Genomic DNA, 26,020 nt, shown 5'->3' on the forward strand with positions numbered 1-26,020 from the left:
AAACCCTTCTTATTTGCTAATGAGTGTTGGTTGAAATATTACTACCAAATATTCACTCCTTCTCTATAATAGGATTTTACACCAGCATCCATTTTTAGGTACATTATCCATGAGACACATAGGGAGGGATGAAGTGCCCTCCTCCCTGACTTTGGGCTTGGCCATGTCACATGCTTTGACCAATGGACTGTATTAATGTGATTGTGAATGGTTGACCTGACTTGCTTTTTACTCCTGCCCTTGGCTGTGAGAACATAATGCCCTTCATAGGGGCCACTGTTTCAGCTTGAGTCCCAGAGTGAGAAGACATGTCAAGACCAGCCAGGCCCATAAAAACCCAGAGAAATTGCAGTCTGCCACGGCTTTAATCCAATGCAAGACAAAAATTTTTTTGTGAACTATTAAGCAAAAGTTTATTGATAAATACACTGGTGATATGAACATCTAAAAAGAAAACCCAAAAGAAACTACAGATGAATCATTAAAATTAATAAGAGGCAGGGTTCAAAAATCGCCTAGCACGTTTCTAATTTCCAGCAGCAAACTGTTCAAAATATAATGTGTAAATGCTGCTTGCAGTAGAATTCCATTAAAAATACAAGTTAGCTAGAAAAATAATTTTTACATATATGTAAGACCTTTATGGAGAAAATTGAAAATCCTTATTGAAATATGTTTAAAGACCTAAATAAATGGGGATAACCATGGTTCTATTGAGGAAACATTGAGGAAAACTCAGTATTATATAAATGTCAGTTCTTCACAAATTGATCCATAGATTAAAACCAATTCCAATCAAATGTTCAAAATTTTTCTTCATAGAATTTGATAAATTTTCTAAAATTTATGCAAAATAACATGGTCAAGAATAAGCAAGATAATAACAAACATATGTTGACGACAGCCAGATATGTTTCTACCTCTCATTTGAGCTTGAGATTGATCTTTAGTTGCCTGCTAGCCTTTGCATAATATAATGTGCACTCAATATTAATAGTTCTATTTATACAGATAACATTTATATGGATATATCAAATTCAGTGTGACTTAAAATGAAGTCACCATAGCTATTTCAAGGTAGCTTCTTCCATTATGTTCTTTAAGTGCCGAATAGCCCTACCATCTTCCCAGACACCATAGTTAAAAATTTGGGAGTCAGTTAATGCTCTTCCTTTTTGTCTCATAAATATCTACCCAGTCACTCAACCACTCTCCATCACTAGTGCCATTGCCTTAGTTCTGGCCTTTGCCTTTGCTCAGACTATTTGAGATAACCTTTTAGATACTCTTTGTTTCCTGTCTTCCTTTACCACGCCATCTTCCACAGAGTGATCCTTCTAAATCTGATCATATCAAACTCTGATGAAAACTCCCATCACCTTCAGGAAAAAATCCAAACTCCTTTAGGATTTCTCCTCCATCATCTGCCCATGTATCTCATAATTCCATATGCATCTTTTGCCCCAACAGATTAGTTTCCCTTAGTTCTTTAAGCATGCCAAGCTGGTTTTCTGCTTTTCTACCTGGAATATCTTTCCTTCTCCTTTTCTCCCATCTACTTGATTAACTCAACCATGTACTTCAAGACAGAGATTAAGTGTCATATTCCTGAGTTTTCTGACCTCTGATCCCATCCCACTCTCATATTTGTAAAATTGTCTTCCTCCAAAGCATTTATCATCTTGTTGCAATAATTGATTTTCTAGTCTGTTCCCCTGTAAGATTATGAATCTGTTTAGGATACAGAATACATCTTGTTTGTACTTGACTATTTATATCTTAGATGATTATGAAATGTTTGTCCACTTTTTGCGCTTCTCATAAAATGTCAACTCTCTAACACAATCTGTGAATCCTTGTGTATATGTGTGTGTGTTAGTCCGTTTTCATGCTGCTGATAAGGACATACCTGAAACTGGGAAATTTACAAAAGAAAGAGGTTTAACTGGACTCAAACAGCTCCACGTGGCTGGGGAGGCCTCACATTCATGGTGGAAGGCAAGGAGGAGCAAGTCACATCTTACACGGATGGCAGCAGGCAAAAAAAGAGAGCTTGTGCCGAGAAACTCCCATTTTTAAAACCATCAGATCCTGTGAGACCCATTCACTATCACAAGAACAGCACAGGAAAGACCTGCCCCCATGTTTCAGTCATCTCCCACTGAGTTGCTCCCACAACACATGGGAATTATGGGAGCTACAAGACGAGATTTGGGTGGGGACACGGAGCCAAACCATATCAGTGTGTATAAGAAGTTCTTCCTGGCTGGGCATGGTGGCTCAAGCCTGTAATCCCAGCACTTTGGGAGGCCGAGACGGGCAGATCACGAGGTCAGGAGATTCAGACCATCCTGGCTAACACAGTGAAACCCCGTCTCTACTAAAAAATACAAAAAACTAGCTGGGCGAGCTGGTGGGAGCCGGTAGTCCAAACTACTCGGGAGGCTGAGGCAGGAGAATGGCGTAAACCCCGGGGGCGGAGCTTGCAGTGAGCTGAGATCCGGCCACTGCACTCCAGCCTGGGCAACAGAGTGAGACTCCGTCTCACAAAAAAAAAAAAAGAAAAAAAAAAAAAGTTCTTCCTGAAAGCAATTTTCATTGTAAAAAGTTGCTCATTGGCTATGTAGTTTTCAGTGAGGCTTGCTAGATCTGTTCATAAATGTAGCTCTTGGTAGTATGGCTTAAAAGACATACCTAATCTGCCAATTTTGCTTTTATTTCAGTTAAAAAATCTGGATCCATTTTTACTGTTTGATGAATTTAAAGGAGGTAGACCAGGAGGATTTCCTGATCATCCACATCGAGGTTTTGAAACAGTAAGTACAATAATTTGACTGCAGAAGTGTGTATTTTGAAACATGCCTCTTTTTTCTAATAGAAAATTCAATTTTAAAAGCAATAAATAATAGGCTAAAAATTCATTTATAAGTTGCAGGCTATTTTACATAAGATATACTCAAATTTAAATATTTACTGTTTTTAGGATTCTTTGAATTTATGCCACCAAAAACATTCCTATTTGAGCAGTTAATAAATTGGCTTATTAAAATATTTTTATAACTAAAATAATGTATTGGGGATAGAATAAACTATTTGTGATTAAAATACTTTTATATAGAAAACCTGTTTCTAATCATGCCACTACCCGGCAGTCTGGGCAACAGAGTGAGACCTTGTCTTAGAAAAAAAAAGAAAGAAAAAGAAAAAAACCTGTTTCTATCTTGTTTCTACACAAGAATGTTCAGATGTGTGTAACCTCCTATAATATTATAAACTCCAAAAGACAATCCAAGAAATATATGAGTATTTATACTAACTTCTAAGGAATTATAGAATCAAGGGGCCTGAATATAACATAGCCTAAAAATTAGGATTTTAAGGACATACATATACATTTACTAGTTTAATTGCAAAATTTAGAGATTCTACTGAACACTTAATGTTCAGTTTTAGTTAGATACAGAAATAAAAATGTGTAACATAATATTGTGGCACTTTCAAAGATTCTCATTGTCCACACACATATATTCTGTGGAAGCTCAGGGATAGTTACTTCCTAGTTACAATGTTTAGCCATCTACTCAGGAGAACAACCTGTATTCCTAGGGAAGAGACCAGGGCTTGTTAAAGGCTCAGTGTGTTTGTAAAGCCAATTAGTGAATGAGTAAATATTTATTGAAGGCTAGTGATATGCAGGCGTTGGTGTAGGGTGATCTTTTGTATGTTAGGGTATGTTGTGTGTTGGGAAAGTGTGAGCAGAAGGCAGATGGAGGGAGGCTAAAGAAGGGTGAGGCATGATCCCTGCTTGCCTCCTATGCAGTCTAGTTAAGGAGGTTAAAGATGTTTGGGAAAGAGGGCACCACCACAGTGTAAAAGGATAATGAGGCAAGAAGTTTCTGGAAGTAGGATCAGGGTAGTTGAACTCTTTTCCCTTCCTCATTTAGCCATTCGCCTTCCAGTTCCCTTCTCTGCTAACATGTTGAAGGCGCTGTGGCTTGCTTTGCAGCAGTAATGGAAGCCATTCCTTTCACCTACCCTACACTCATGCTGGATTCTGACCCTGTTCCTGGAAGATGTCTCCACTCTGTGCTCCTGCTCAAGCTGCTTCTTGTCCACTCCATCCCATAGCTCCACTTACCACCTTACTAATCCTTCAAAGTCTTTTCAGATATCACCATCTCCATCAAGTTTTGCAGACAATCCCAAGAGGATGCACTTTCTCCTTCATTTGGTCCTCATCACATTATATTTTTACCAGTCTCATGCACATTATGCCTTTTTGATGACCTTGATTGTATACTATCTGTCTTGCATTAGAATTGGGGATTGCCTCAACCTCCCCTCACATACCCAAGAGGACCATGAGATCATTCTCTGTGTTCTCTATGTGGAGATACTCAGTAACTACCAGCTGAATTTAAGTGGATAATAAAAAGTTGAAGACAATGAAAATATATATATATATATATATATATATATATTTTTTTTTTTTTTTTTTTTTTTTTTTTAATTTGAGATGGAGTCTCGCTCCATTGCCCAGGTTGGAGTGCAGTGGCGCAATCTCGGCTCACTGCAAGCTCTGCCTCCTGGGTTCAGGCCATTCTCCTGCCTCAGCCTCCCGAGTAGCTGGGACTACAGGCGCCCGCCACCACGCCCGGCTAGTTGTTTTTGTATTTTTAGTAGATACGGGGTCTCACCATGTTAGGTAGGATGGTCTCGATCTCCTGACCTCGTGATCTGCCCGCTTCGGCCTCCCAAAGTGCTGTGATTACTGGTGTGAGCCACCGCGCCTGGCTGACAAGGAATATATTAAATAAAATGAATGATTAAATAGATTACTTTCATTTCCATTATGCAAAATGCTTTCTGGGGGGGAATGCTTTATAAATTATAAGGTACTCAGCTTTAAGCAACTCCCTGAAGGAGTGTAGCTGTAGAATATTGGTGTTTGGCTCTTTTGATTAAGAATTTTCCTTAAAACTGTAACTGTAATTATTTGTCAGTTCATTTACTTGCTAAAATGTATTGGTAACCCCCAAATCAGTACTTGTGGTGCTTTTGTGGTAATTCGTGGACATGTGAAAGTGGCAAAAATTTGAGCTGCCCACTGCACACGTTCCCAGCTGAGGCCGAATGAAGCAATGCTCTTTTTTTCTTGTTTTACAAGAAAGTGTCCTTTCACAGTATGCTTAGTGCCACTTTTTCCACACTTTTGTGCTTTGTGTGGGTAATTTCACTGTTTAAAATGGCTCCCACACACAATGCACTAATGCTGTCTAGTGTTCCTAAATGTAAGAAGACTGAGATGTGACTTACGGAGAAAATATGTGTATTAGATAAACTTTATTCAGGTATGAGTTGTAACACTGTTGGCCTAGAGTTCAGTGTTAATTAATCAACAATATCTGTTAAATAAGGTGGCTTTAAAGAGAAAGACACATAAAACAAAGTCATGTATTGATCAACTGAGCAAAATACTGTGACCAGAGGCTTGAAGGAACACAATCCTGTATTTACCCTAGGAGCAATGGTCTAGTGTTCTCAATTCAGTGATCATGGCAACTGCGTAGAACATTTTTCTGCAAAAATGATGAGAATCAACTGTATTAGTTTTCCCCAGGAGTGTAGGTAAGCGAGAGACTCAAGTGGTAAGCCATTATCTCTTAATGTGAGCTTTAAAAGTCTGAAATTTAAAGCCAGACCCACTTGTAGTCTCTCATCACCTCCCTGGAGCATTTTCTAAATTATGCAGGCTTGTAAATTTTGAAAATGCTGACTAGGATAAAGAACAAATTTAGGATCACCTGTGATGTTAGCGCACCATCCAGAAATAGCTATTGTTTCTATTTTGATATATTTTCGTTCAGTACTTTTTTTCTGGTACTACGCTATTTATGTTTTGCATCTTTTTGTTAGCTTAGTATTATACCATAAGCATTTAGAAATATTATTTAAAAAACAATTTTAATGACCTCATTAAGCATCTGCCATGATGGTTGTACCAACTGATATTACCATAGTGATGTGTTCTGAAGGTTCCTGTTTTCCCTCAACATCACCAACATAAATGTATTTATTTGACTTTTCTTACCTTTGCCATTTTTACAAGTGAAAAATAATGCTTTATGATAGTTTTAATTTATAGAATAGTATTTTCCACATTTCTTTGATCTCTTATTTGAGCAAGGTTGATTTTCTTTTCATTGTAAAACATTCATTCACCATATATATTTAATATTCTTGGCTTTTTTTTTCCTGCCGAGTTGCTGGTATTCTTTTCATTATTTTATAGAAACTCTTCACATATTAAGGAAGTCAGATCATTTTCAGTGATAGGAATTGCAATAGTATTTAAGAGGGATTGGGCTTGTTTTGTATGCCTCCAAAGGTAAACTTTTGAATACAAAGCATAGATACAAAATAGAAGGAAGAACTTTGTAACAATTAGTTATGCAAAGATAGAATAACTAATGTAAGCATGCACTGCAGCAACATAAGCGTGTACTGAATGGTCACATACTTGATATGCTGTCAGGATCAAGGTCCTCAAAATAGTTAGTGATGTGCTGGAGCTCACATTTATTTATTTTTTAATAAAAAAGAAATTTTACTAACACATGAGTATAAAATGTAACTAATATACATATTTTGAGCGCACACTCACATTTATTTTAACTGGTAGTGATACATGATCGAAGAAATGTGGAAAATATTATTCTATAAAATTCTCATTATCTCAGCTGTGACCCATGAACCAGCATTGTTATCATTTGTAGCCTCAGTCTCTACTTCAGAGCTCTGAATCAGAATCTACATTCCTACATCATCAAATGATTGATATACACATTAAAATTTGAGAAATGCTGGCCTAGATCTTCCAAATCAGAAATACGATTCTGTAAGTAAGAGAGAGACCCCAATTTTACTGAGTTAATGGCTAATCCATTTTTAAACTTAACTCTTAGGTTTGAATAGCTATATATTTGTTATTAAAAATTTGCCTGAAAATTGAGAAGGCATACTGTAGGGAAGAGGCACAGCTGGTGGTCACAAGACAAAAGGAGAAATGCATTCAGTTTTTCCTACCAGGAGTTTGTTTTCTGGGGAGGATTGTTTTTCAAAAGGCCTGAGTGGTAAAAGGTGAAATAGTTTTGCATTTACCCTGTTTCTGGTCAGGCCTGATATTGTGATTTGTTTAGGGCAACTTTAGTTATCAGAAACAAAGAACAATCAGAGACATGGGAAAGTCCTGCTAAAGTTTAGCTTGAAAAAGGAGGTACTTACAGATCAGACTCCATTGATGAACCTCTCACCTACCCTAGGAAGAAACATGTCTTGTGCCTTTTAAAATCATCCTTAAATGATAGCCTCTGGAGTTGTCAGGTTTTAGCACTGAAAGGCTCCTGTCCCCAGGAACCTCTCATTCCTTAGCAAACTGAGATGATTGGTCACTCCTGTTTAATTAAACTTAAGAACTATCAGGAGAAAACCATCCTGCCCGCTTTGCAGGGATATTTTAGGATGACCTTGTCTACTGTGTTCTCAATTAGGCTGAGAAGTGTTTATAAAATGTTTTCACTACAAGCCTTAGCAAGTTCTTTGATTTTGTTCACGAGAACAAAACCACCTTGTTTCCAAGGGTGTGCCCATCAGAAAAGCCACGCTCATATTTACTGGTTGGTAGCCCACAGTGTTTGCATGCAATGCCTGAACAATACCCAGGAGAGGAAGGGAAAGGTCCTGATGATTCACACCTAAAACTTATGACTGGATTCAAACCTCCCACCTCCCACCTCCCACATAGCCTGTTTTTTTTTCTAGCTTGCTGTGCACCACTTTCAAAAGCAAACTCTACCATCAAGGCTGAAAAAAAAGACTTGATTAAATTCAACATCCATTTTGGAAAACTGGGGAAGGATACTTTTTCAATATCATAAAGACTCTATTGTTCAGGGAGCATCTTTTGTTATATTTAACACTGAGATATTAATTATGTTCCTATTAATATGAAAAAGAAGACAAGACTGTCTACCAGTACCATCACAGTTTAATATTGTTCTGGAAACTCTGAAGCTGTTAATAAGAGTTACAGTGTTGGAAAGGAGGAGAAAAATTATTTGTAGGTAATAAAATAATAATAAAACTCACAGTGGCTTAATGTGGTTTTGGTTGGTGATATGGTTGGAGGAGGAAGGAAGGCTCAGGATTTGCCCTGAAGTTGTGATTACAGCGAAGCACACAAATCTTAGCATATATATTCATTTGGCATGATTTGAGAGTGAAGATAAGAGATATAAGAAGGAAGCTGGCCGGGCACGGTGGCTCACGCCTGTAATCCCAGCACTTTGGGAGGCCGAGGTGGGCGGAGCATGAGGTCAGGAGTTCGAGACCAGCCTGGCCAACATGGTGAAACCCCGTCTCTACTGAAAATACAAAAATTAGCTGGGTGTGGTGGCAGGCGCCTGTAATCCCAGTTACTTGGGAGGCTGAGGCAGGAGAATCGTTTGAACCCGGGCGGTGGAGGTTGCAGTGAGCTGAGATTGCGCCATTGCACTCCACCCTGGGCAACAAGCAAGACTCTGTCTCAAAAATAAAAAAATAAAAAATAAAAAATGAATTATTCAAAATAGTAGAGGAATAATTACATATCTAGAAATTATCTATAAGAAAATTATATATTTGAAAGATGGAATGTTATGTAGCATTATCTATAAAGACAAATATTGGAGCCAATTTAAATATTCATCAATCATAAACTGTTTAGATTTTTTTTTTAACCTGCACAACTAGTGACTTTTTGGGTGCATAATTCTTTGCTATGGGGGGCTGTTCCATGCCTTGCAGGATGTTTAGCAGCGTCCTTGGCCTCTACCCACTCGGTGCCGATTACATCTGCCTACACCCAGTTGTGACAATAAAAAAAAGTCTCCAGACATTGTCAACTGTCCTCTGGGGGTGTGAGAGAGGGCAAAATCACCCCTGGCTGAGAACCAGTAGTTTAAATACATGTGTCCAATAGCATGACTTACAGTCATTAAGGAGAATGACATGGCTTGATAGTCCTAATATAGAGCAATCTTGATGATATTTGGAAAGTGACAGAGGCAAGGTGCAGAATTCTTGTGGCATAGTGTAGCATTTATATAAAAAGCAAAAACTATGCCTTTTTTCTTTTTTAAATGACTTATTACCAAGTTTATTGTGGGGAAGATGGATTATTATAATAAATGATTATTTCTACAGACTACCCTGATGCAAATAAAATAAAATTGCAAAATACATGTTATAGTACCCAAAGAAGATGGTGTTTAGAGAGAAAATGAACACATCATAACAGGTGTAAATATGTATTTACAAAGCTTTTTAAAAAGTAGTGGTTTATACTTATAGGATTGTACAACCATCACTGTTGATTCCAGAACACTTTCATCAGCCCAGAAAGTAAACCTGAACTCATTATCCCAGTCTTTTCTCATTCTTCCTTCCTCCAGCTCCTAGGAACCACACTTTCTGTCTCTATTTATTTGTCTATTCTATTTCATATAAAAGGAATCATATGGTATGTGGCCTTTTGTGTTTGGTCTCTTTCACTTAGCATAATGTTTTCAAGGTTCATTCAGTTTGTAGCATATATATATTTTTATATGCCTGACTAATATTCTGTTGTATAGATATTCTATTGTATGGATAGACCACATTTTGTTATCCAATCATCCACTGGTGGACACTTGAATTGTTTCCATTTACACCTTTATTCACGGACTTGCCTGGATTATCTCTGAAAGGACCCTCAAGAAACTCATATTGTGACCTCTAGGGAAGGTTAGTGGGTAACAAGGGAAAGTTGTGGACAAGATTATTGGTTTTCACTGAACCCTTTTTTTCTCTTTGTACCTTTAGAATGCTTAGTTGTATTTGTTATTTAAGGCATTCATGTTTTCAAAATTCCTTTTTCACACACCAGCCATTCAGATATTTAAAGATAAACTGTGCCCTCGTGGTTAGTGAAGGTCCTGATGATCACTTGTTCTCCAGGAACTCTTGCTGAGGCCTCCCTCTCCAGATAAAGTGAACCTTACTTGTGTTCTATTCCTGTCAACCAGATAAGCTAATAATATATGCCAATGTGTAGTGGGGATGAGGACTTTCTCTGGAAAACATTTGTGCACCATTAGAGGGGCCCATGAGATTTAAGAGTGCCTTAAATCAAAAACATAACTTTCTCCTCCACAACACATTCCCTAGCTGAAAGGAAATTAAAATAGTGAGTGCACTCATGAGTTTAGAAGTGGAGGCAGAGGACTTTCAATTTGCATGAAAGTTATAAAATAATTAAGGAGGAACAAGATGGATATAGTTGAAGAAGCTTCATGTTTTGAGGCAGAAGCTATCCCTTCTAACAGAAGGATCTGGGAGGGCTTCAGGGAAAATTTGGCCATTTAGTAAGGCCTTAACCAATAAGTAAGATTTGACTCTCTGGATAGTGGAGGTAGAGTAAAAGGTGCGGTATGGGGATATAGTAGAAACAGTGAGTCGTCTAATTGGGCTTACAAATGGGATGTGGAAGGATGGGAGGTGGAGGAGTATTATAGGGTCTAAAATTTTAGGTTGGGCCATTATTGGAGAAGAACTTCAAAGCCCAAGCTTGATCTCTAGCTATGGATGAATGAACAATATTTCACATCCTGAAACTGTCAACTTAACATAATTATGTTACAATAAAACCATCTTTAGCCTAAAAGTTCTGCTTTTTGTGGAGTGCTGTCTATGTCAGTGGTTCTCAACTGGAGGTGATTTGTCCATCTGGGTCATATGGCTATTTCTACACTTGATCTTAGCCAAAAGCCTGAGAAGCCACTCATTTGTTAACTTCTGCCGTCGTTGCTGAGTGTTACAACTGGGGAGTGCTACTGCCATCTAGTGGGCAGAGGCCAGGGATGCTGCCAAACCTCCTGCAGTGCACAGGACAGTTCCCACAGCAAAGAACTAAAGCCTGGTCTGTGTTAACAACGTAGGTCACATGAAGGAGAGTAGAAATTTAACTGAAATATTCTTTGAAAGTAGTCCAAATAAATTCCCAACAAATTTCCCTATACACCCCACCCACACCACATTGCAATTACAAACAAAAACCATTAATGTCTTAAAGGCTACATTCCAAGAGTTTTTAAGTAGAAAAATTGAGTGTTGTGGGGGTGGGGGGCTGGGGGTACTGGGCACGGTGGCTCACGCCTGTAATCCCAGCACTTTTGGAGGCTGAGGCGGGTGGCTCACCTGAGGTCAGGAGTTCAAACCAGCCTGGCCAACATGGTGAAACCCCATCTCTACTAAAAAATACAAAAAGTTAGCTGGGCGTGGTGGTGAGCGCCCGTAATCCCAGGAGACTCGCTCAAACCCAGGAGGTGGAGGTTGCAGTGAGCTGAGATCACGCCTTTGCACTCCAACCTGGGCAACAAGAGCTAAACTCTGTCTCAAAAAAAAAAAAAAAAAAAAAAGAAAGAAAGAAAAAAGAAAAATTGAGGGGGAGAAATGTAATAAAGACTATAAACCAATCGTTAAAACATTATTTTATGTCATCAGATATAAAATAAAGCTTTTCAAGTGAAACGAGAAATAAGTCCAAAATAAATTTACATAGATCATTATATGATAAAAAGCTTCATGCAAATAATCCACATTATTAACAAAGCTACTTCAGAGTCATCCAATTAATAGACTCTTAGAATCACAGGCCTGACTACATGGGATTAAACTTGAAAGAAATTTGCCATGCAATAGTATTAACTGCTGATTTATGAGAAGCTTCATATGTTGATACATTACCTGTAAGCCTCACAACAACCTTGAAAAGTAAGAATTGTTATCCCCCCATTTTACAGATGAGGAAACTAAGGTTCAGGGAGGCGGTGACTTGTGAAATTCACACAGGCCATACAGAGCAAGATTTGGTGGGCCCATATGATCCCAGGCCCATATTTGTCCACTCTATTTTGCCACCACTCTTTCTGGAACAAAGTTCCCTCTCTATATATCTGATATTTTCTCAATACTTTGGCACATTCAGATGATTAAAAGATTTTTAATACCATTAGAAATGAGATTGTACAGGTGACATAGATCATAAAACTATGAATAAACGCCCCATACTCCTTCTGCCACTGACTTACTGTGGGACCTATGATTTCATGGTCCAGGGATCTGAATTTTCCTACCTGTAAGTGCAAAATAGTGCTCTCACTTGTCCTCTGAACTTCCAGTATAATGAGAAAATGGATTAGGTTGATTGTACCTGGCTATTTAAGGACAATCATTTACCTTGCTTCTTATAGCTGCAACACTGTTCATGATGTAGTGGTAACATGATAATAAATTCATGTTTTAGTTGCTTATAACTTACTACAACCTAATTTTTCCCTCTTTCCGTATACATTTTCTTCCCACCCCACTTTAATTTTTTCCCCCAAATTTCATCTTTTTAAGAGTCACCTGGGAGGATTCCTCCTCCACAAATTACTCCCTCATTCCTCTGGATTCTTTGTCACAATCAATCTTTCCTCTAGATTCGCTTGTACTTCTCTTTAGCTTTTATGTCTCTTGTCTGCATATTTTAGTGGTTTATCTTCTGCTAGAGTGGTAGCTCCCTGAAGGTATGGAAGCAATGACCACTGTGTTCCTTCTAGGTAATTCTTGACTTCCTGTTTGTGAGTTTGTAATGACATTTTATCTTGGGTGGGCCAGAACGAAAGAAAGAAAAAGAAAGGGGAGGGAGGAATGATTAGCAAAGTAGTGGGCCTTTCCTGGAGATACATTTATTTTATTTAAAAGATTGTTCTTTATTCAGATATTGCTATTCTTCCTTGTTTTGGTTGTTAGAATGGCCTTTCTTTTATAAAATGATGACCATAGTAGATAATTTTTACCTTTCACAATCTGAATTTAAAAGTTGGCACCACCACCCACCATTGAGGAGCATTGTATAAAATACTTCACCAGTAGTCTTCACAATTATCAAGCTCATGAAAAACGAGGAAAGAGTGAGAAACTGTCACAGATGGAAGAAACCAAGGAGTCATGATGACATGGATCCTGGACCAAAAATGGATATTCATAGAAAAACTGGTGAAAGCCACATAAATGATATACTTTAGTTAATGGCAATGTATCAATGTTGGTTTCTTAGTCTTGGCAAATGTTCTGAGGTTATGCAATGTGTTAATGGCAGGAGAAGCTGGGTGGACTCTCCATACTATCTTTACAATTGTTATGTAAACTTAAAAATTATTCCAAAATTTAACTTTTATTTTTAAAAGACTAAGGAAGGCAAAAATTTGGCATCCCTCTGTCAGACCCCTTTATTATAAAATGTTTTATTGCTTCTTGATGTCCAAAATCCTGGGACCTGGGGCCCGATAACATCAAGTACAATGATCACACTCACTAAAAGTTTGAGAAATTATATCTACAGTGATTTGAATCAGGGAGTCATAATAATAATGTGGTCATAAAAATGTGTCAGCTGCTTAATTAAATATAATGAATTTTTAACAAAATATTAAAAGGAAAATTGACATGAGTCTCTCAAACCTATTCCTCTGTAAGACCCCTGTGAGTCCCAAACCTGCCCAAAACCGTATGTGCAAACAAGTGTATTCAGGCACCTCATTCTTAGGTGTCTGCCTTAGTAACTTTCAACTGGAAGTACTGAGCGGAAGAACTTCCCTCTATGCCACAACATAGCTGATCCCTTAATGACTAGGTGGCAACCTGCCACAGTGACACACAGTCTTTAAGCAGAGACGACATACATGTGCTGCAAGACATATTTAGTAATCAGCGGATCTATTGGCAAGACATAGATCTGGTTTGGTGAGGTTTGATTTTAGGAAAAGGATGAGCACACATCATTTGTGTCAGCAGAGGGCTCTCTTAAGCAACATTGGTTCTGACTACCCGTTTTCTCCCTTAGGTACAGAGAGAACACTTTTGTACGTGGACATTTGGGTAGTCATAGAAGTTAGCAAACCATTCCCTTCAGGCCCCTTCAGTATAACGTGGGAATTAAAACAATGGAAATGAACATCTTGAGCACCGTTTTGCCAGATGTAGGTGGTGCCAGTTAAGAAGTTGGGCTGCTGATTACATGGAGACCCAGGCGTAGCTTGTCTGAAGAGATATCCCAAAACATTTATTCCTGATCTGGGTTTGAATGAAAAGGGACATTCCTGGTCCTGGGGTTCTAGAAGCAGCTGGAAGTTTCGCAGGGAGTTTGTAATTCAGCTCTCTTGAGTAGTTAGGTTTGGGAATATGATTATTATAGAACCCTGATGTCTGTGTCAGAAATGTTAATCAGAGTGAAAGAAAAAAATAGGTTTGGGAGACTTGAGAATGGGAACAACATAAAAAAATAAGAGACAAATAAGTCAGTTGTTCTTCTCTTTGTAGTTAGATGTTAGGCAGAACTCTTTGATATCCACACCAAAGAAGGATTTCATGATCGCCTCATCTCAGGATCCTGTAGCTTTGGGATCGCCCATAAACCTCCTCCCTTCACTCAGAAATCATGAGGCCTATTTTCAGCTTTGTGTATATTAGCAGTAGAACCCTTTCTTTGCCTGAAATAGCCAGTTTGCCTAAAGCCACTAAAGTTGGCAAAGTCCTCTTGTTACCTGTGTGAAATCCTTGCAGTTCTGGCTCCTATTGCAATTGTCACGGGATTTCTCCTCTGAAACAAGCCCTGTGCTCCCAGCACGTACGTTACTGGCAATATGCCGTCAGCATTTGTGAGGCAGCATGGGTGTGGGCGAGTGAAAGTAGTTTTATTCTCAGGGACAGAAAATGTTGGTTTAGATCCTTGTTCTGCTATTATTAACTGTAACCTTAATCTCACTAAGCCACGATGTTTTCATCAGTAATATATAGGTGATCGCATATTTCCAGGATCAGATGCTTTGTAAATGCTGAAATGCTATGCAAATATAAGATGCTATTCATCCATCCTTCCATCTATTGATTGATCAATTCATTCCTTAATTGAACAAATCTTCAGTGCCAGCTGTATGCTAGGCACCATTGTAGCTAAGTTAAAGAAGTAAGTTAAAAAAGTCCCTGCCTTCATGGGGCTTACATTCTCTTAATGAAGACAGACAATAAATTAATAACAAATAATTACATAATATAGTGTCCCATAGTGAAAAAGCTAGGAAGAAGAAACAAACCATGGTAGGAGGATAAAGAATTGGTTGATAAATTAGACCAGATGGGCTGGTTGGAGATGGCCTTTCTTAGGCAGTAACATTTGAAAAGAGGCTTGAGTGAAGCGAGAAGGTGAACTGTGAGACTATTGGAGGGGGTGGGGGGAACTATTCCAAGAAGCATGAATGAGGATCCACGAATGGGATCTCTGCCCCACGGAGCTGTGGTGGCTGTGCCAACTCTAGAACTTACTCATCACCTGTTATGGGCCAGGTGCTTTGCACACATTACTCACTACTTACCACACTCGGAGACCTCACCTCCCAGGTCTATTCTGTACATGAGGAGACTGAGCCTCCAAGAAGTGAAGGGAGTTCACCCTGCATACCAAACTGGGTAAATGGCAAACCCGAGGTTTGCACCAGAGCCACAAAGCCCGAGTAGTTTTTGGAGACAGGGCCACACCTGCAGGGGGCAGAGTGGCGGGAGTCTCTGAAGCACTGGTGCTTCTGCAGGGTAGTGGCAGGGACATGTAAGGCAGGACCTGGTAGAGCTTTAAAATACTTGGGTTTGTCCATTGGCTGAATACTTGAACTGTGTTGGTTATCTTTTCCTTTTTGTTAAAACCACCTTTTGGAACTTGTGAAGGTGCGTATGCGGGGTTGGGATTGGGTGAGTCAATTTAGTGGAGTGATTTTCCAGGTTTCTACTCAAGTCATGAAAACATTTTTATAAAATAACTTGAGTCCTTAATTGTATAGATTCAAATATCCTTGAAGACCAATTAGCAGCTTCTATTATGCAATATGTTCCTTGCTGGCATCTCTCATCAGCCATGACCTCAACTCGTGTTTTGCTTTGTTTTTCTCTTTTTCCTACCAAGCCACTAGTAGACAAAAAAAACAAAAACAAAACAAAACAAAAAAAAACAAAAAAAAAAAAACAAAACAAAAAATAAAACAAACAAAAAAAACAGCCACTATTTTAAAGCAAATGGAAATTAAAGGAAATCGTAGTTTTCCCTATAATATAAACATTTAACGAAGAGGTCTTGCATCTTATTCCCAAACACTGAATGAGGTACTCAGACTCTGCCTTCTAAATACCAGCCAGAAAGAGCAAACTATATTCTCCCTTGCTTTGTAATTCTTCAGAATTAATGTATAGCTCCTTGAGGTGCACCTTTCCTAAACTTCACATGGCAAGTGACACTTTTCTTTCATCCCTATTGTGTATTTTGTCCTTCTGCCCGCAAACACAAACACACAAGGAAACAAGAACTGACAAGGAAGCAAAAAATATTTAGTAAAGACTCACGGAAAGAACTAGAAGGAGGAAAAGAGGAAGCGGGACCAAGAAGCACATCAAGTGCTTTAAGAAAACACCTGTTTCAGATTACAAATTTCTTACTTAATTACACACATGCAACTCTTGAGTTTAAACATAACACTCACAATTCGTCAGCCACCCACGGCAATTCTCCAGGTGTTTGTGATTATGTAATACCCTAAAAAATCATCTGGATTGTGTCAACTCTCAGAAGTACTGCTTCAGTGTTTTAAAAAATCCTCTACAGACATTAATTTATATGTAAAGTCTCAGTCTAGCATTTACACTACTTAGCAAAAAAAAAAAAAACAAATAAAAGGTTATAATAAGTAAAAGGTCAGTGGTTTCCTTGGTTTCTGATTTTTTTTTCCCAAAGACTGAAAGTATGTTTTTTGCTTTAAGTAGTAAAAGGTAGGCATTTTGTATTCAATAAAACTTCATTGACCAGACTTCTCTAATTCAGATTTTATGATATTTAGGATAGGAGCAACGAGGTTTAATTGTATAACCAGGGAAAGGAACATCCACACTGCAAAGTAGAGGAAAGGGGGGATAACTGTTTCCTGAATCTTTTTAAAAAAGTGTTGAAATTGCTTCCTAAAATCAAATTTGGAAAAGAAACCTTGATGTCCACTTAGATTTTCATCCTTAAATGAGTCATACGCACCACAATTTACTTTTTAAAGTTGCTTGACATATTTTTAGATGGTTAGCAACCTGAAAGCCCTTAGGCTTGGATAATTGAAAAATATTTGGGGATGGAAAAGAATATGATTTGAAAGGGACTCTTTTGAGAGCCCAAAAGGGAGCTTCAGCCCAAACAGAATGGAGATTGCCTTTCTCATGCAATTATTTTAATTAAAAATGCATGTGCAGCAGGAAAAGCGAAGCAATTCTAGACACCACCCCTTATAGTTTGGCTGATGGTTTGAAATCTGGAAGCTTTTGTTTGTCCCCTTAAATTTTTAAGCTTTGTATTAGATCCTAAATGCTTTGTTCCTATTCTGACATAAACGCTGTCTATAAAAAAATGCAGGTCTTCCCACACAGTAGCACATGTTAAAGTCAGAGCTGCATTGTCCTACATGTAATGTGGAGTTACCCTTCTGATTCTCACTGTTTCCCCTTGTGTCTCACTGCCTTTCTATCCAGCCCCAGAAGCAGGGAACAAGATATTCATCAGCATCTGTGTAATATAAACTATACCACTTACTTTCATCCACTGATTAGTGGCAGCATCTTTGTTTTTTCCAAAATAAAAATGTTGCTTCCATTGTATAAAAGCCAATTAATTATTAAAGAAAATTCAAACTATCAGAAAAATGGAAAGAAACATATCTGAAATTCTACTATCTGGAGATGACCACTGTTCACACTGTGATGTATGTTCATCCAGGCACCTCCATGCATACTAACACAACTGGATAATTTTATTTAAATGAGTCCATTTGAATACATTGTTTTATTTGTCCCCTTTAAATAGAATTGCTGTTCTGTAACCTGCTTTTTCATTTAAATAATATTTCATTTTTTTCCGTGTCAATAAATAAAGATCTATATCACTTTTTAACAATTGCATAGTATTCTCTTATATGGCTACACTGTAATTTAGTTGTGTTACTTATTAACCTATCATCCAGAATGTCCCTGTCTTTTGCTATTACAGTAAATATTGCAGAGAATAGAATTGTGCAGAAAATCTTGTATTTTTTGTCTCCTTAGATTTAAATCTCAGAAGTGTACTATTTGCATTTAAATCCTTCATCTATTTGGAACATGTTTTTGTATGTAGTGGGGGATTGCTGTCTTTTTTCATATGGTCATTTGTTCCAACATCATTCACTGGGAAATACATCCTTGCCCCACTGATTTGAAATTGCTACTCTCATATATTAATTTCGCATACAAATGGGTCTCTTCTATCCCTGTGCCAATGTTGCATTGTTGCCATTACCATAGCAAGTTCCCAGATGGGGGTTTTAGACTTCAAACCTAGAACCTCTAATTTTTGTAGCCATCTGCCTGTGACCTGCTGGGGTAAAGGCCCTGACTGGGCTATTCTGTTCACAGTCTACCTCAATGATATTGTTCTGCAGGATGAAACGTGGAGAGTCCTTGTGTCAGCCAGCCCTGATTTGCACTGTATTACGTGCTTTATAAATATTTTGATTCAAGAACTGGCATCCAGTAAAGTTAGTTCAGGAAGAGGTGAGTTTCTTATAAATCTGCAATATGAAACGTCAACAACATGACAGTAGCAAGGCTTTTATTGCTTTTAGTTTAGGTATTAGGAGGCATAATAAATACTAACTTGTTCTCCCAGCCTGAATTCTCAACCAATTGAGAAGATAAAGGAGTAAGAAAGATGGCAGGCAAAAATACCTTTATTTCGGATAAAGCTGATGTTGGAGAAGGTAGCTTATATCTGCAGGCAGGTGGGCCTCTGAATACTGCACCTGGAAAGAAGGCAGACTTACTCAGATCTCACCAGCTGTGCTAGACCCCTGTTGGCTACCAGCACAGGTGCTAGTCACTCTCACGGAGACAGAGAGAAAGAGGGCACTTGCTTTCTGCGGGTGGGCTCACTGTCAAGAGGAGGAAGAGAGGAGGGGGCTTGGCTCTACAAACTCAATTTCTACTTTCAAATCTACCAGTCCTACTTACTGCATATCTTCCTCATGAGAATATAAGCTTCATGAAGACAGTTACCGTATCTGTCTTCTCCACTTTTTTATCTCCCAACATAGTACCTACAACATTATAGGACTTCAGTGAGCATTTGTTCAGTGAATGTTGTTGGTGCACTTACCTTCTCAATATATTATTTTAAAATTATTGTATCATAGCTTTAATATATTTGAATGGATATGATTGTGTCAAATATACAAATGTGTAGGGCAGAATAATAACCATTGCCATTTATGATTTTTTAAAACAACCTTTTGAATTTTCATATAAAAAAAGACTAGTTAGGTCTACTTTTTATGCCTTAGGATAAAGCAAAAACATAGACTACAAAAACAATCTGGCTTTGACATATGCGATGAGTGCGTGTATAGAGGAGGAAATAACAATTTTGTTTGTGTAAAACAGCAATATCTGATGTATATGCTGAGAACTTCATAAATATTTTCTCTTCTCTTGCCTCCTGGGCATTTTTTGTTTTTCTTTCTTCTTTAAATCTTATAATATTTCCACTCTGTTGATTATTGTGGATTTAGGGATTTGTTGGTAAAAAGCATTGCTTATTCTTTTTAAGTACTGATTTAAATTGGTTTCTTTGGTTGAATATATTTGAGTGAAAATTAGGTCTGGCTACATAATTACAAAATATGTTGGGATTTTAGTCAGAGACTACATTTTCTGGTTCACTCATTTAATAATAGTTAATAAAATTTTGAAGTAAAGTATCCAAGATTAAGAAGGATAAACACATTGTTTTAAAGAAAACATTGAGATAGCTAATATACAAAAATTCATCCAGTAATGATAATGTAAATGTTAGAACTTGTCGCCCTTAAGCTTAAGTTGGGAAGCCACACGTGTTTTGCAGATAAACATGGTTTTGCACATGCCTTTCAGAACTGTTTAGGCTGATTGGTATTTCTTGAAGGAGTTACAGATAAATTTCCCAAATGCATACAAAATGGATGTCGAATCCAAATAGATTATACAAAAAGAGCCCATGTCCTGACACACAACATTTTACGCTTTAAGTGCTAAATTATATATTTCAAATAACAATGTTACCATGTTCCCGAGGTAATTTTAAATTCTTGCTAATTATTTGGTATCTTTTAATCTTTATTTGCTAGAGTAATCACAATAGCCTTAAAATGAGAAGTTTAGAGTTGCTTGATTTTTCCCTTTAGTAGAATAATGAAATAAGAAGGGTTTAATTTTCTTCTACTTTTTAGAGTTGATGTGATTCTTGTTCTACCAAAAGGTACTGTGATTGCAGAAAGTCCTGGGAAGGTTTTTCTGTGTGCACAAAATGCCTACCATAGTTGACTACTGCTTTTCAAATTCATTCTATCTAAATCTGTGCTATCAAATGGAATTTTCTGTGAAGATGGAAATGTTCTATAATCTGCACTATCCAATATGATAGCCATTAGCCGGATGGGGCTTTTGAGCACCCAAAATGTGGCAGGTGCACCTGAGGTGCTGAATTTTAAATTAAATTAATTTTTTTTGGTTTTGTTTTTGTTTTTTTTTTGTTTTGAGATGAAGCCTCACTCTTGTTGCCCAGGCTGGAGTGCAATGGTGCGGTCTCGGCTCACTGCAACCTCTGCCTCCTGAGTTGAAGTGATTCTCCTGCCTCAGCCTCCCCAGTAGCTGGGATTACAGGTGCCTGCCACCACACCCGGCTAATTTTTTTGTAGTTTTAGTAGAGACGGGGTTTCACCGTGTTATCCAGGCTGGTCTTGAACTCCTGACCTCAGGCGATCGGCCCATCTTGGCCTCCCAAAGTGCTGGAATTACAGGCGTGAGCCACCACACCCAGCCAATTTTATTTAATTTTAATTAATTTAAATTTAAATGGCTACATGTTGCTAGTGGCTACTCTATTGGGCAGCATAGAATTTCTTTCCACTTTTAGATTTAGTATAGACATGTCCCTGGAAAAGTTGACTTTAATTTATATGAATTCATTTAACGTATTTTAGAAACATTTATTGAGCACCTAGCAAGTTTGTGTGCTTGGTGTCAGAAATACGTTTCCTTTGGATTTCCTGAGGCAGCTTTTTGGCGAAGGTGTGGAGACCTCACATATGTCATCCCACACACCTGTGTGAACAAGCCTTGGTAACAGGGGCCCTGCTGGTTCAACAGGAGCTGTCTCTCTTTCACCCTGATCTCCAGGGCCCACCATGCCAGGGCCATCATCTGCTGGGCTGAAGGGGTGAGTGGCGGCTCTTTTCACTCAGCTGTGAGCTCTGGCAGGTTCAGGGATGCATCTACCAGGAGGAAGGGACACCTAGGTGGAATTCTTTCGAAGACATTTTATGGCTAATGTGGCCCGGTCACAGAGATTCTTTCTCTCAGTTTACTCCACTTAGTTGCTGCTGACACTTTTCTCAACAAATTTTCTGTGGAAAAAGCAAACACATCTTCACAGCTACCCAATACCTACTTTTTCTTTTTCCTTTTTTTCGAGCTTTATTGAGGTATGGTTGACACATAAAAATTGTTTATATTCAAGGTGTACAATGTGATGATTTGATGTATGTATACATTGTGGAATGATTACCACAATCAAGCTAAGGTATCCATTACCTCACATAGTTACCTATTTTTATGGTGAGAGCACAGAGGATTACTCTCTTAGGAAATTTTAAGTTTACAATACTTACTATTAATTCTAGTCACTATGCTGTGATTTAGGTCTTCAGAACATATTCATCTTGTCACTGCAAATTTGTACCCTTTACTCAACATCTTCCCGTGTTCCTACGTCCTGACCCCTGGTAGCTATCCTTCTACTCTGTTTATGTGAGATCATGCAGTATTTGTCCCTCTGTGTCTAGCTTATTTCGCTTAGCATAATATCCTCCAGGTTCATCCGTGTTGCTGAAAATTGCAACATTTCCTTCTTTTGTAAGGCTGAATAGTACTCCATTGTGTATATATATCACATTATCTATTTATTGGTCAACAGATACTCTAGTTATTTCCATATCTTGGCTATTACGAATAATGCTGCAATGAACATGGGAGTATAAAACAACTCTTTGAGATAGTGATTTTATTTTGTTTGGATATATACCCAGGATGAGATTGCTGTGTTGCATAGGAATTCTATTTTTCATCTTTTGAAGAACCTCCATATTCTTTTCTATAATGTCTATACTAATTTACCATCCCACCAGCAATGTATAAGGATTCCCTTTTCTCCACACCGTCACCAACACTTGTTTTCTTTTGACCTTTTGTTAACAGCTGTCCTAACAGATGTGAGATAATGTCTCATTGTAGCTTTCATTTGCATTTTTTCTGATGATGTTGACTACCTTTTCATATACCTGTTGGCCATTTGTATGTCTTCCTTGGAAAAGTGTCTATCCAAGTCATTTGCCTATTTTTTTTTTTAAATGAAAAGGCAACTCACAGAATGGGAGAAAATGTTTGCAAACCATATTATCCAATAAGGGATTAAGTTCCAAAATATACAAGGAACTCATACAAGTCAGTGGGAATAATTAAATAATAACCCAATTTAAAAATAGGCAAAGGATCTACTTTTTTTCCTGTTTGTTTTTCAAAGGTATCCTACCTCCTGGAAGGGGGCAGCATGGCCCATGAAGACTTCTGTGGACACACTGGTCAAATGAACCCAGGAGATTTGCAGGTATGGCCAAGGACAAGGAATTGCTGGTGGTTTAGTAGTTTTTGAGTGCACATGCTTGATCCTGCCCACTTCCAGTACATTCACCCTTTCCACACTCTCTCTGTTATATTCTTGACTTCTCCCTTTCTACAGATTCTTTTACTCAGCCTGGAAACCACACAGGTCTCTTATATTCTTCTTTCACACTTTCCTTGACCCCTCAATCACTTTTTAGTTCCCACCTAGTCTTTTTCTTACATTTCTCAAATGTTAGACCTAAAACCATAAAAACCCTAGAAGAAAACCTAGGTTATACCATTCAGGACATAGGCATGGGCAAGGACTTCATGTCTAAAACACCAAAAGCAATGGCAACAAAAGCCAAAATTGACAAATGGGATCTAATTAAACTAAAGAGCCTCTGCACAGCAAAAGAAACTACCATCAGAGTGAACAGGCAACCTACAGAATGGGAGAAAATTTTTGCAATCTACTCATCTGACAAAGGGCTAATATCCAGAACCTACAAATAATGCAAACAAATTTACAAGGAAAAAAAACAAACAACCCCATCAAAAAGTGGGCAAAGGATATGAACAGACGTTCCTCAAAAAAAGACATTCATACAGCCAACAGACACATGAAAAAATGCTCATCATCACTAGCCATCGGAGAAATGCAAATCAAACCACAATGAGATACCATCTCACACCAGTTAGAATGGCAGTCATTAAAAAGTCAGGAAACAACAGGTGCTGGAGAGGATGTGGAGAAATAGGAACACTTTTACACTGTTGGTGGGACTGTAAACTAGTTCAACCATGGTGGAAAACAGTGTGGCGATTCCTCAAGGATCTAGAACTAGAAATACCATTGGACCCAGCCATCCCATTACCCATTACCATTGGGTACATCCCATTACTGGGGATATACCCAAAGGATTATAAATCATGCTGCTATAAAGACACATGCACACATATGTTTATTGCAGCACCAATAGCAAAGACTTGGAATTCCAACAGCAAAGACTTGGAATCAACCCAAATGTCCATCAGTGACAGACTGGATTAAGAAAATGTGGCACATATACACCATGGAATACTATGCAGCCATAAAAAAGGATGAGTTTGTGTCCTTTGTAGGGACATGGATGCAGCTGGAAACCATCATTCTCAGCAAACTATCGCAAGAACAGAAAACCAAACACCGCATGTTCTCACTCATAGGTGGGAATTGAACAATGAGATCACTTGGACACAGGAAGGGGAACATCACACACCGGGGTCTTTTGTGGGGAGGGGGAAGGGGGAGGGATGGCATTAGGAGATATACCTAATGTAAATGACGAGTTAATGGGTGCAGCACACCAACATGGCACATGTATACATATGTAACAAACCTGCACGTTGTGCACATGTACCCTAGAACTGAAAGTATAATAATAATAATAATAATAATAATAATAATAAAAGTAATCAGGAATGATATCCCAACTTCCTTATCTTTCATTCATTTTGCACTTACTGAAATCAGATCTGGCCTCTCAGTAGCCCCTTCCAAGTCTTTACTGAAGCTATTCAGATAATGGTCACTTGTGATGTCCCAATTGCCAAATTCAGTGATTGTTTCAGTCCTCATCTTTCTAGACCACTCTGCTGCATTTGAGATAATGTATTATTTATCTTCCAACTCATTTGCAGGGTTAGGTGTTATCACTTAAGACAATGACCTTGAGCCCTCCATCATCCTAGTCTTGTCTGAGATACGTTACAGTTAAAATGTCCCAAAACACTTGGGTCATGTTTGCCAGTTTTGTAAGTCAGAACTCTATACCAGGTACTTTCTGGGATTTTATATATATATGTTTTGAGGGATGATAAATTCACATATTTGAATCATAAGATTTCAATGAAAGTGAAATTTAAAGACAAAACAAAACCAAAGTCATGGCAAAAAGTCAATAGTGACCTCTCACTGGAGCAGAAAACAAAATGAAGACCGCTTACAAAACTAGATACGATGACTGGAAATGTCCTGTTCATGGAAGTGGTGACTTCTGCCATCTGCACCATGGAGCTGCCTAGCAGCCATACATGTGAGACACTGGTCAACACTTTTTCTACCACTATAACTTCACATTGATTAGGATGATGATTGCATAGTGTCTTTCAGTTTATTCAGAGTTTTCATATGCATGATGTCTTTGCGATAAGTATTATTATTATTATCATTTTGAGACAGGGCCTCACTCTGTTGCTCAGGCCGTAGTGCAGTGGTGCATTCACGGTTCACTGCAGCCTCGACCTCCCCAGCTCAAGCGATCCTTCCACCTTAGCCTCCCTAGTCGGTGGGACCACAGGTGCACAACACCACACCTGGCTAATTTTATTTTTTTGTAGAGATGGGGTCTCGTTATGTTGTCCAGGCTGGTCTCAAACTCCTAGGCTCAAGCAATCCACCCGCCTTGGCCTCCCAAAGTGCTTAGGTTACAGGCATGAGCCACTGTGCCCAGCAAAAAGAAGTATAATATTATTCTCATCTCATTTTTAAAAATGAGGAAATGGGGATTTAAAGATGTTTTTAAAAACAGATACCCATGACCTCAGAGCTAGTAAATGATGAGGATGGAAAGAGAACCCTGTTCTCCCCTTCCAGATCCCATATATAGGCCATTTTAAGTAAAGTATTACCAAACTAGCTCATATCTAAAAAGGATAACCACGGCATTGAAAATATAAAGAAATGAACTTTTAAGGGAAAAGGAAAATGCTTAAAAATGGGAAGATGTCTTTGAGGGGCACCAATAGCTATCATTAGACAGAAGAAATGCAGCATAAGAAGGTGTTTAGGTATACTTTATACTGCATTAGCGCAGGGTCAACAGATTTTTTCTATAAAGGGCAAATGAGCTTTGGGGGCCATATGGTCTCTGCTGCCGCTACCAGACTCTGTCACTGCAGCGTGAAAGCAGACATAGACCGTATGTTAATGAATGGGTATGACCAGGTGCCAATAAACCTTTACAGAAACAGGTGGCAGGTTAGATTGGGCCCCCAGGCTGTGGTTTGCCAACTCCTACATTAGAAGGTTTAACAAGCCTTTTCAAATGGGAGTAGAGGGAAATCTAGACTTCATAGAAGAAAAAAAATCTTTAAAGTGTGCATTGGC

At 38.3% G+C, this 26,020-nt stretch overlaps 1 protein-coding gene across 4 annotated transcripts in view; it reads left to right on the plus strand.

The window, feature by feature from the left end:
• Positions 1-26,020, plus strand: part of PIR (pirin) — a 109,304-nt gene that overhangs the window by 10,840 nt on the left and 72,444 nt on the right. For all 4 annotated transcript variants that reach the window (XM_007991106.3, XM_007991104.3, XM_007991103.3 and 1 more), the window contains exons 3-4: positions 2,724-2,816; positions 22,790-22,873. In XM_007991106.3, the coding sequence (XP_007989297.1) occupies positions 2,724-2,816; positions 22,790-22,873 (177 nt within the window). The remainder of the gene's footprint in view (positions 1-2,723; positions 2,817-22,789; positions 22,874-26,020) is intronic.

This window comes from Chlorocebus sabaeus, chromosome X, assembly GCF_047675955.1.
Source record: "Chlorocebus sabaeus isolate Y175 chromosome X, mChlSab1.0.hap1, whole genome shotgun sequence".
Taxonomy (NCBI): domain Eukaryota; kingdom Metazoa; phylum Chordata; class Mammalia; order Primates; family Cercopithecidae; genus Chlorocebus; species Chlorocebus sabaeus.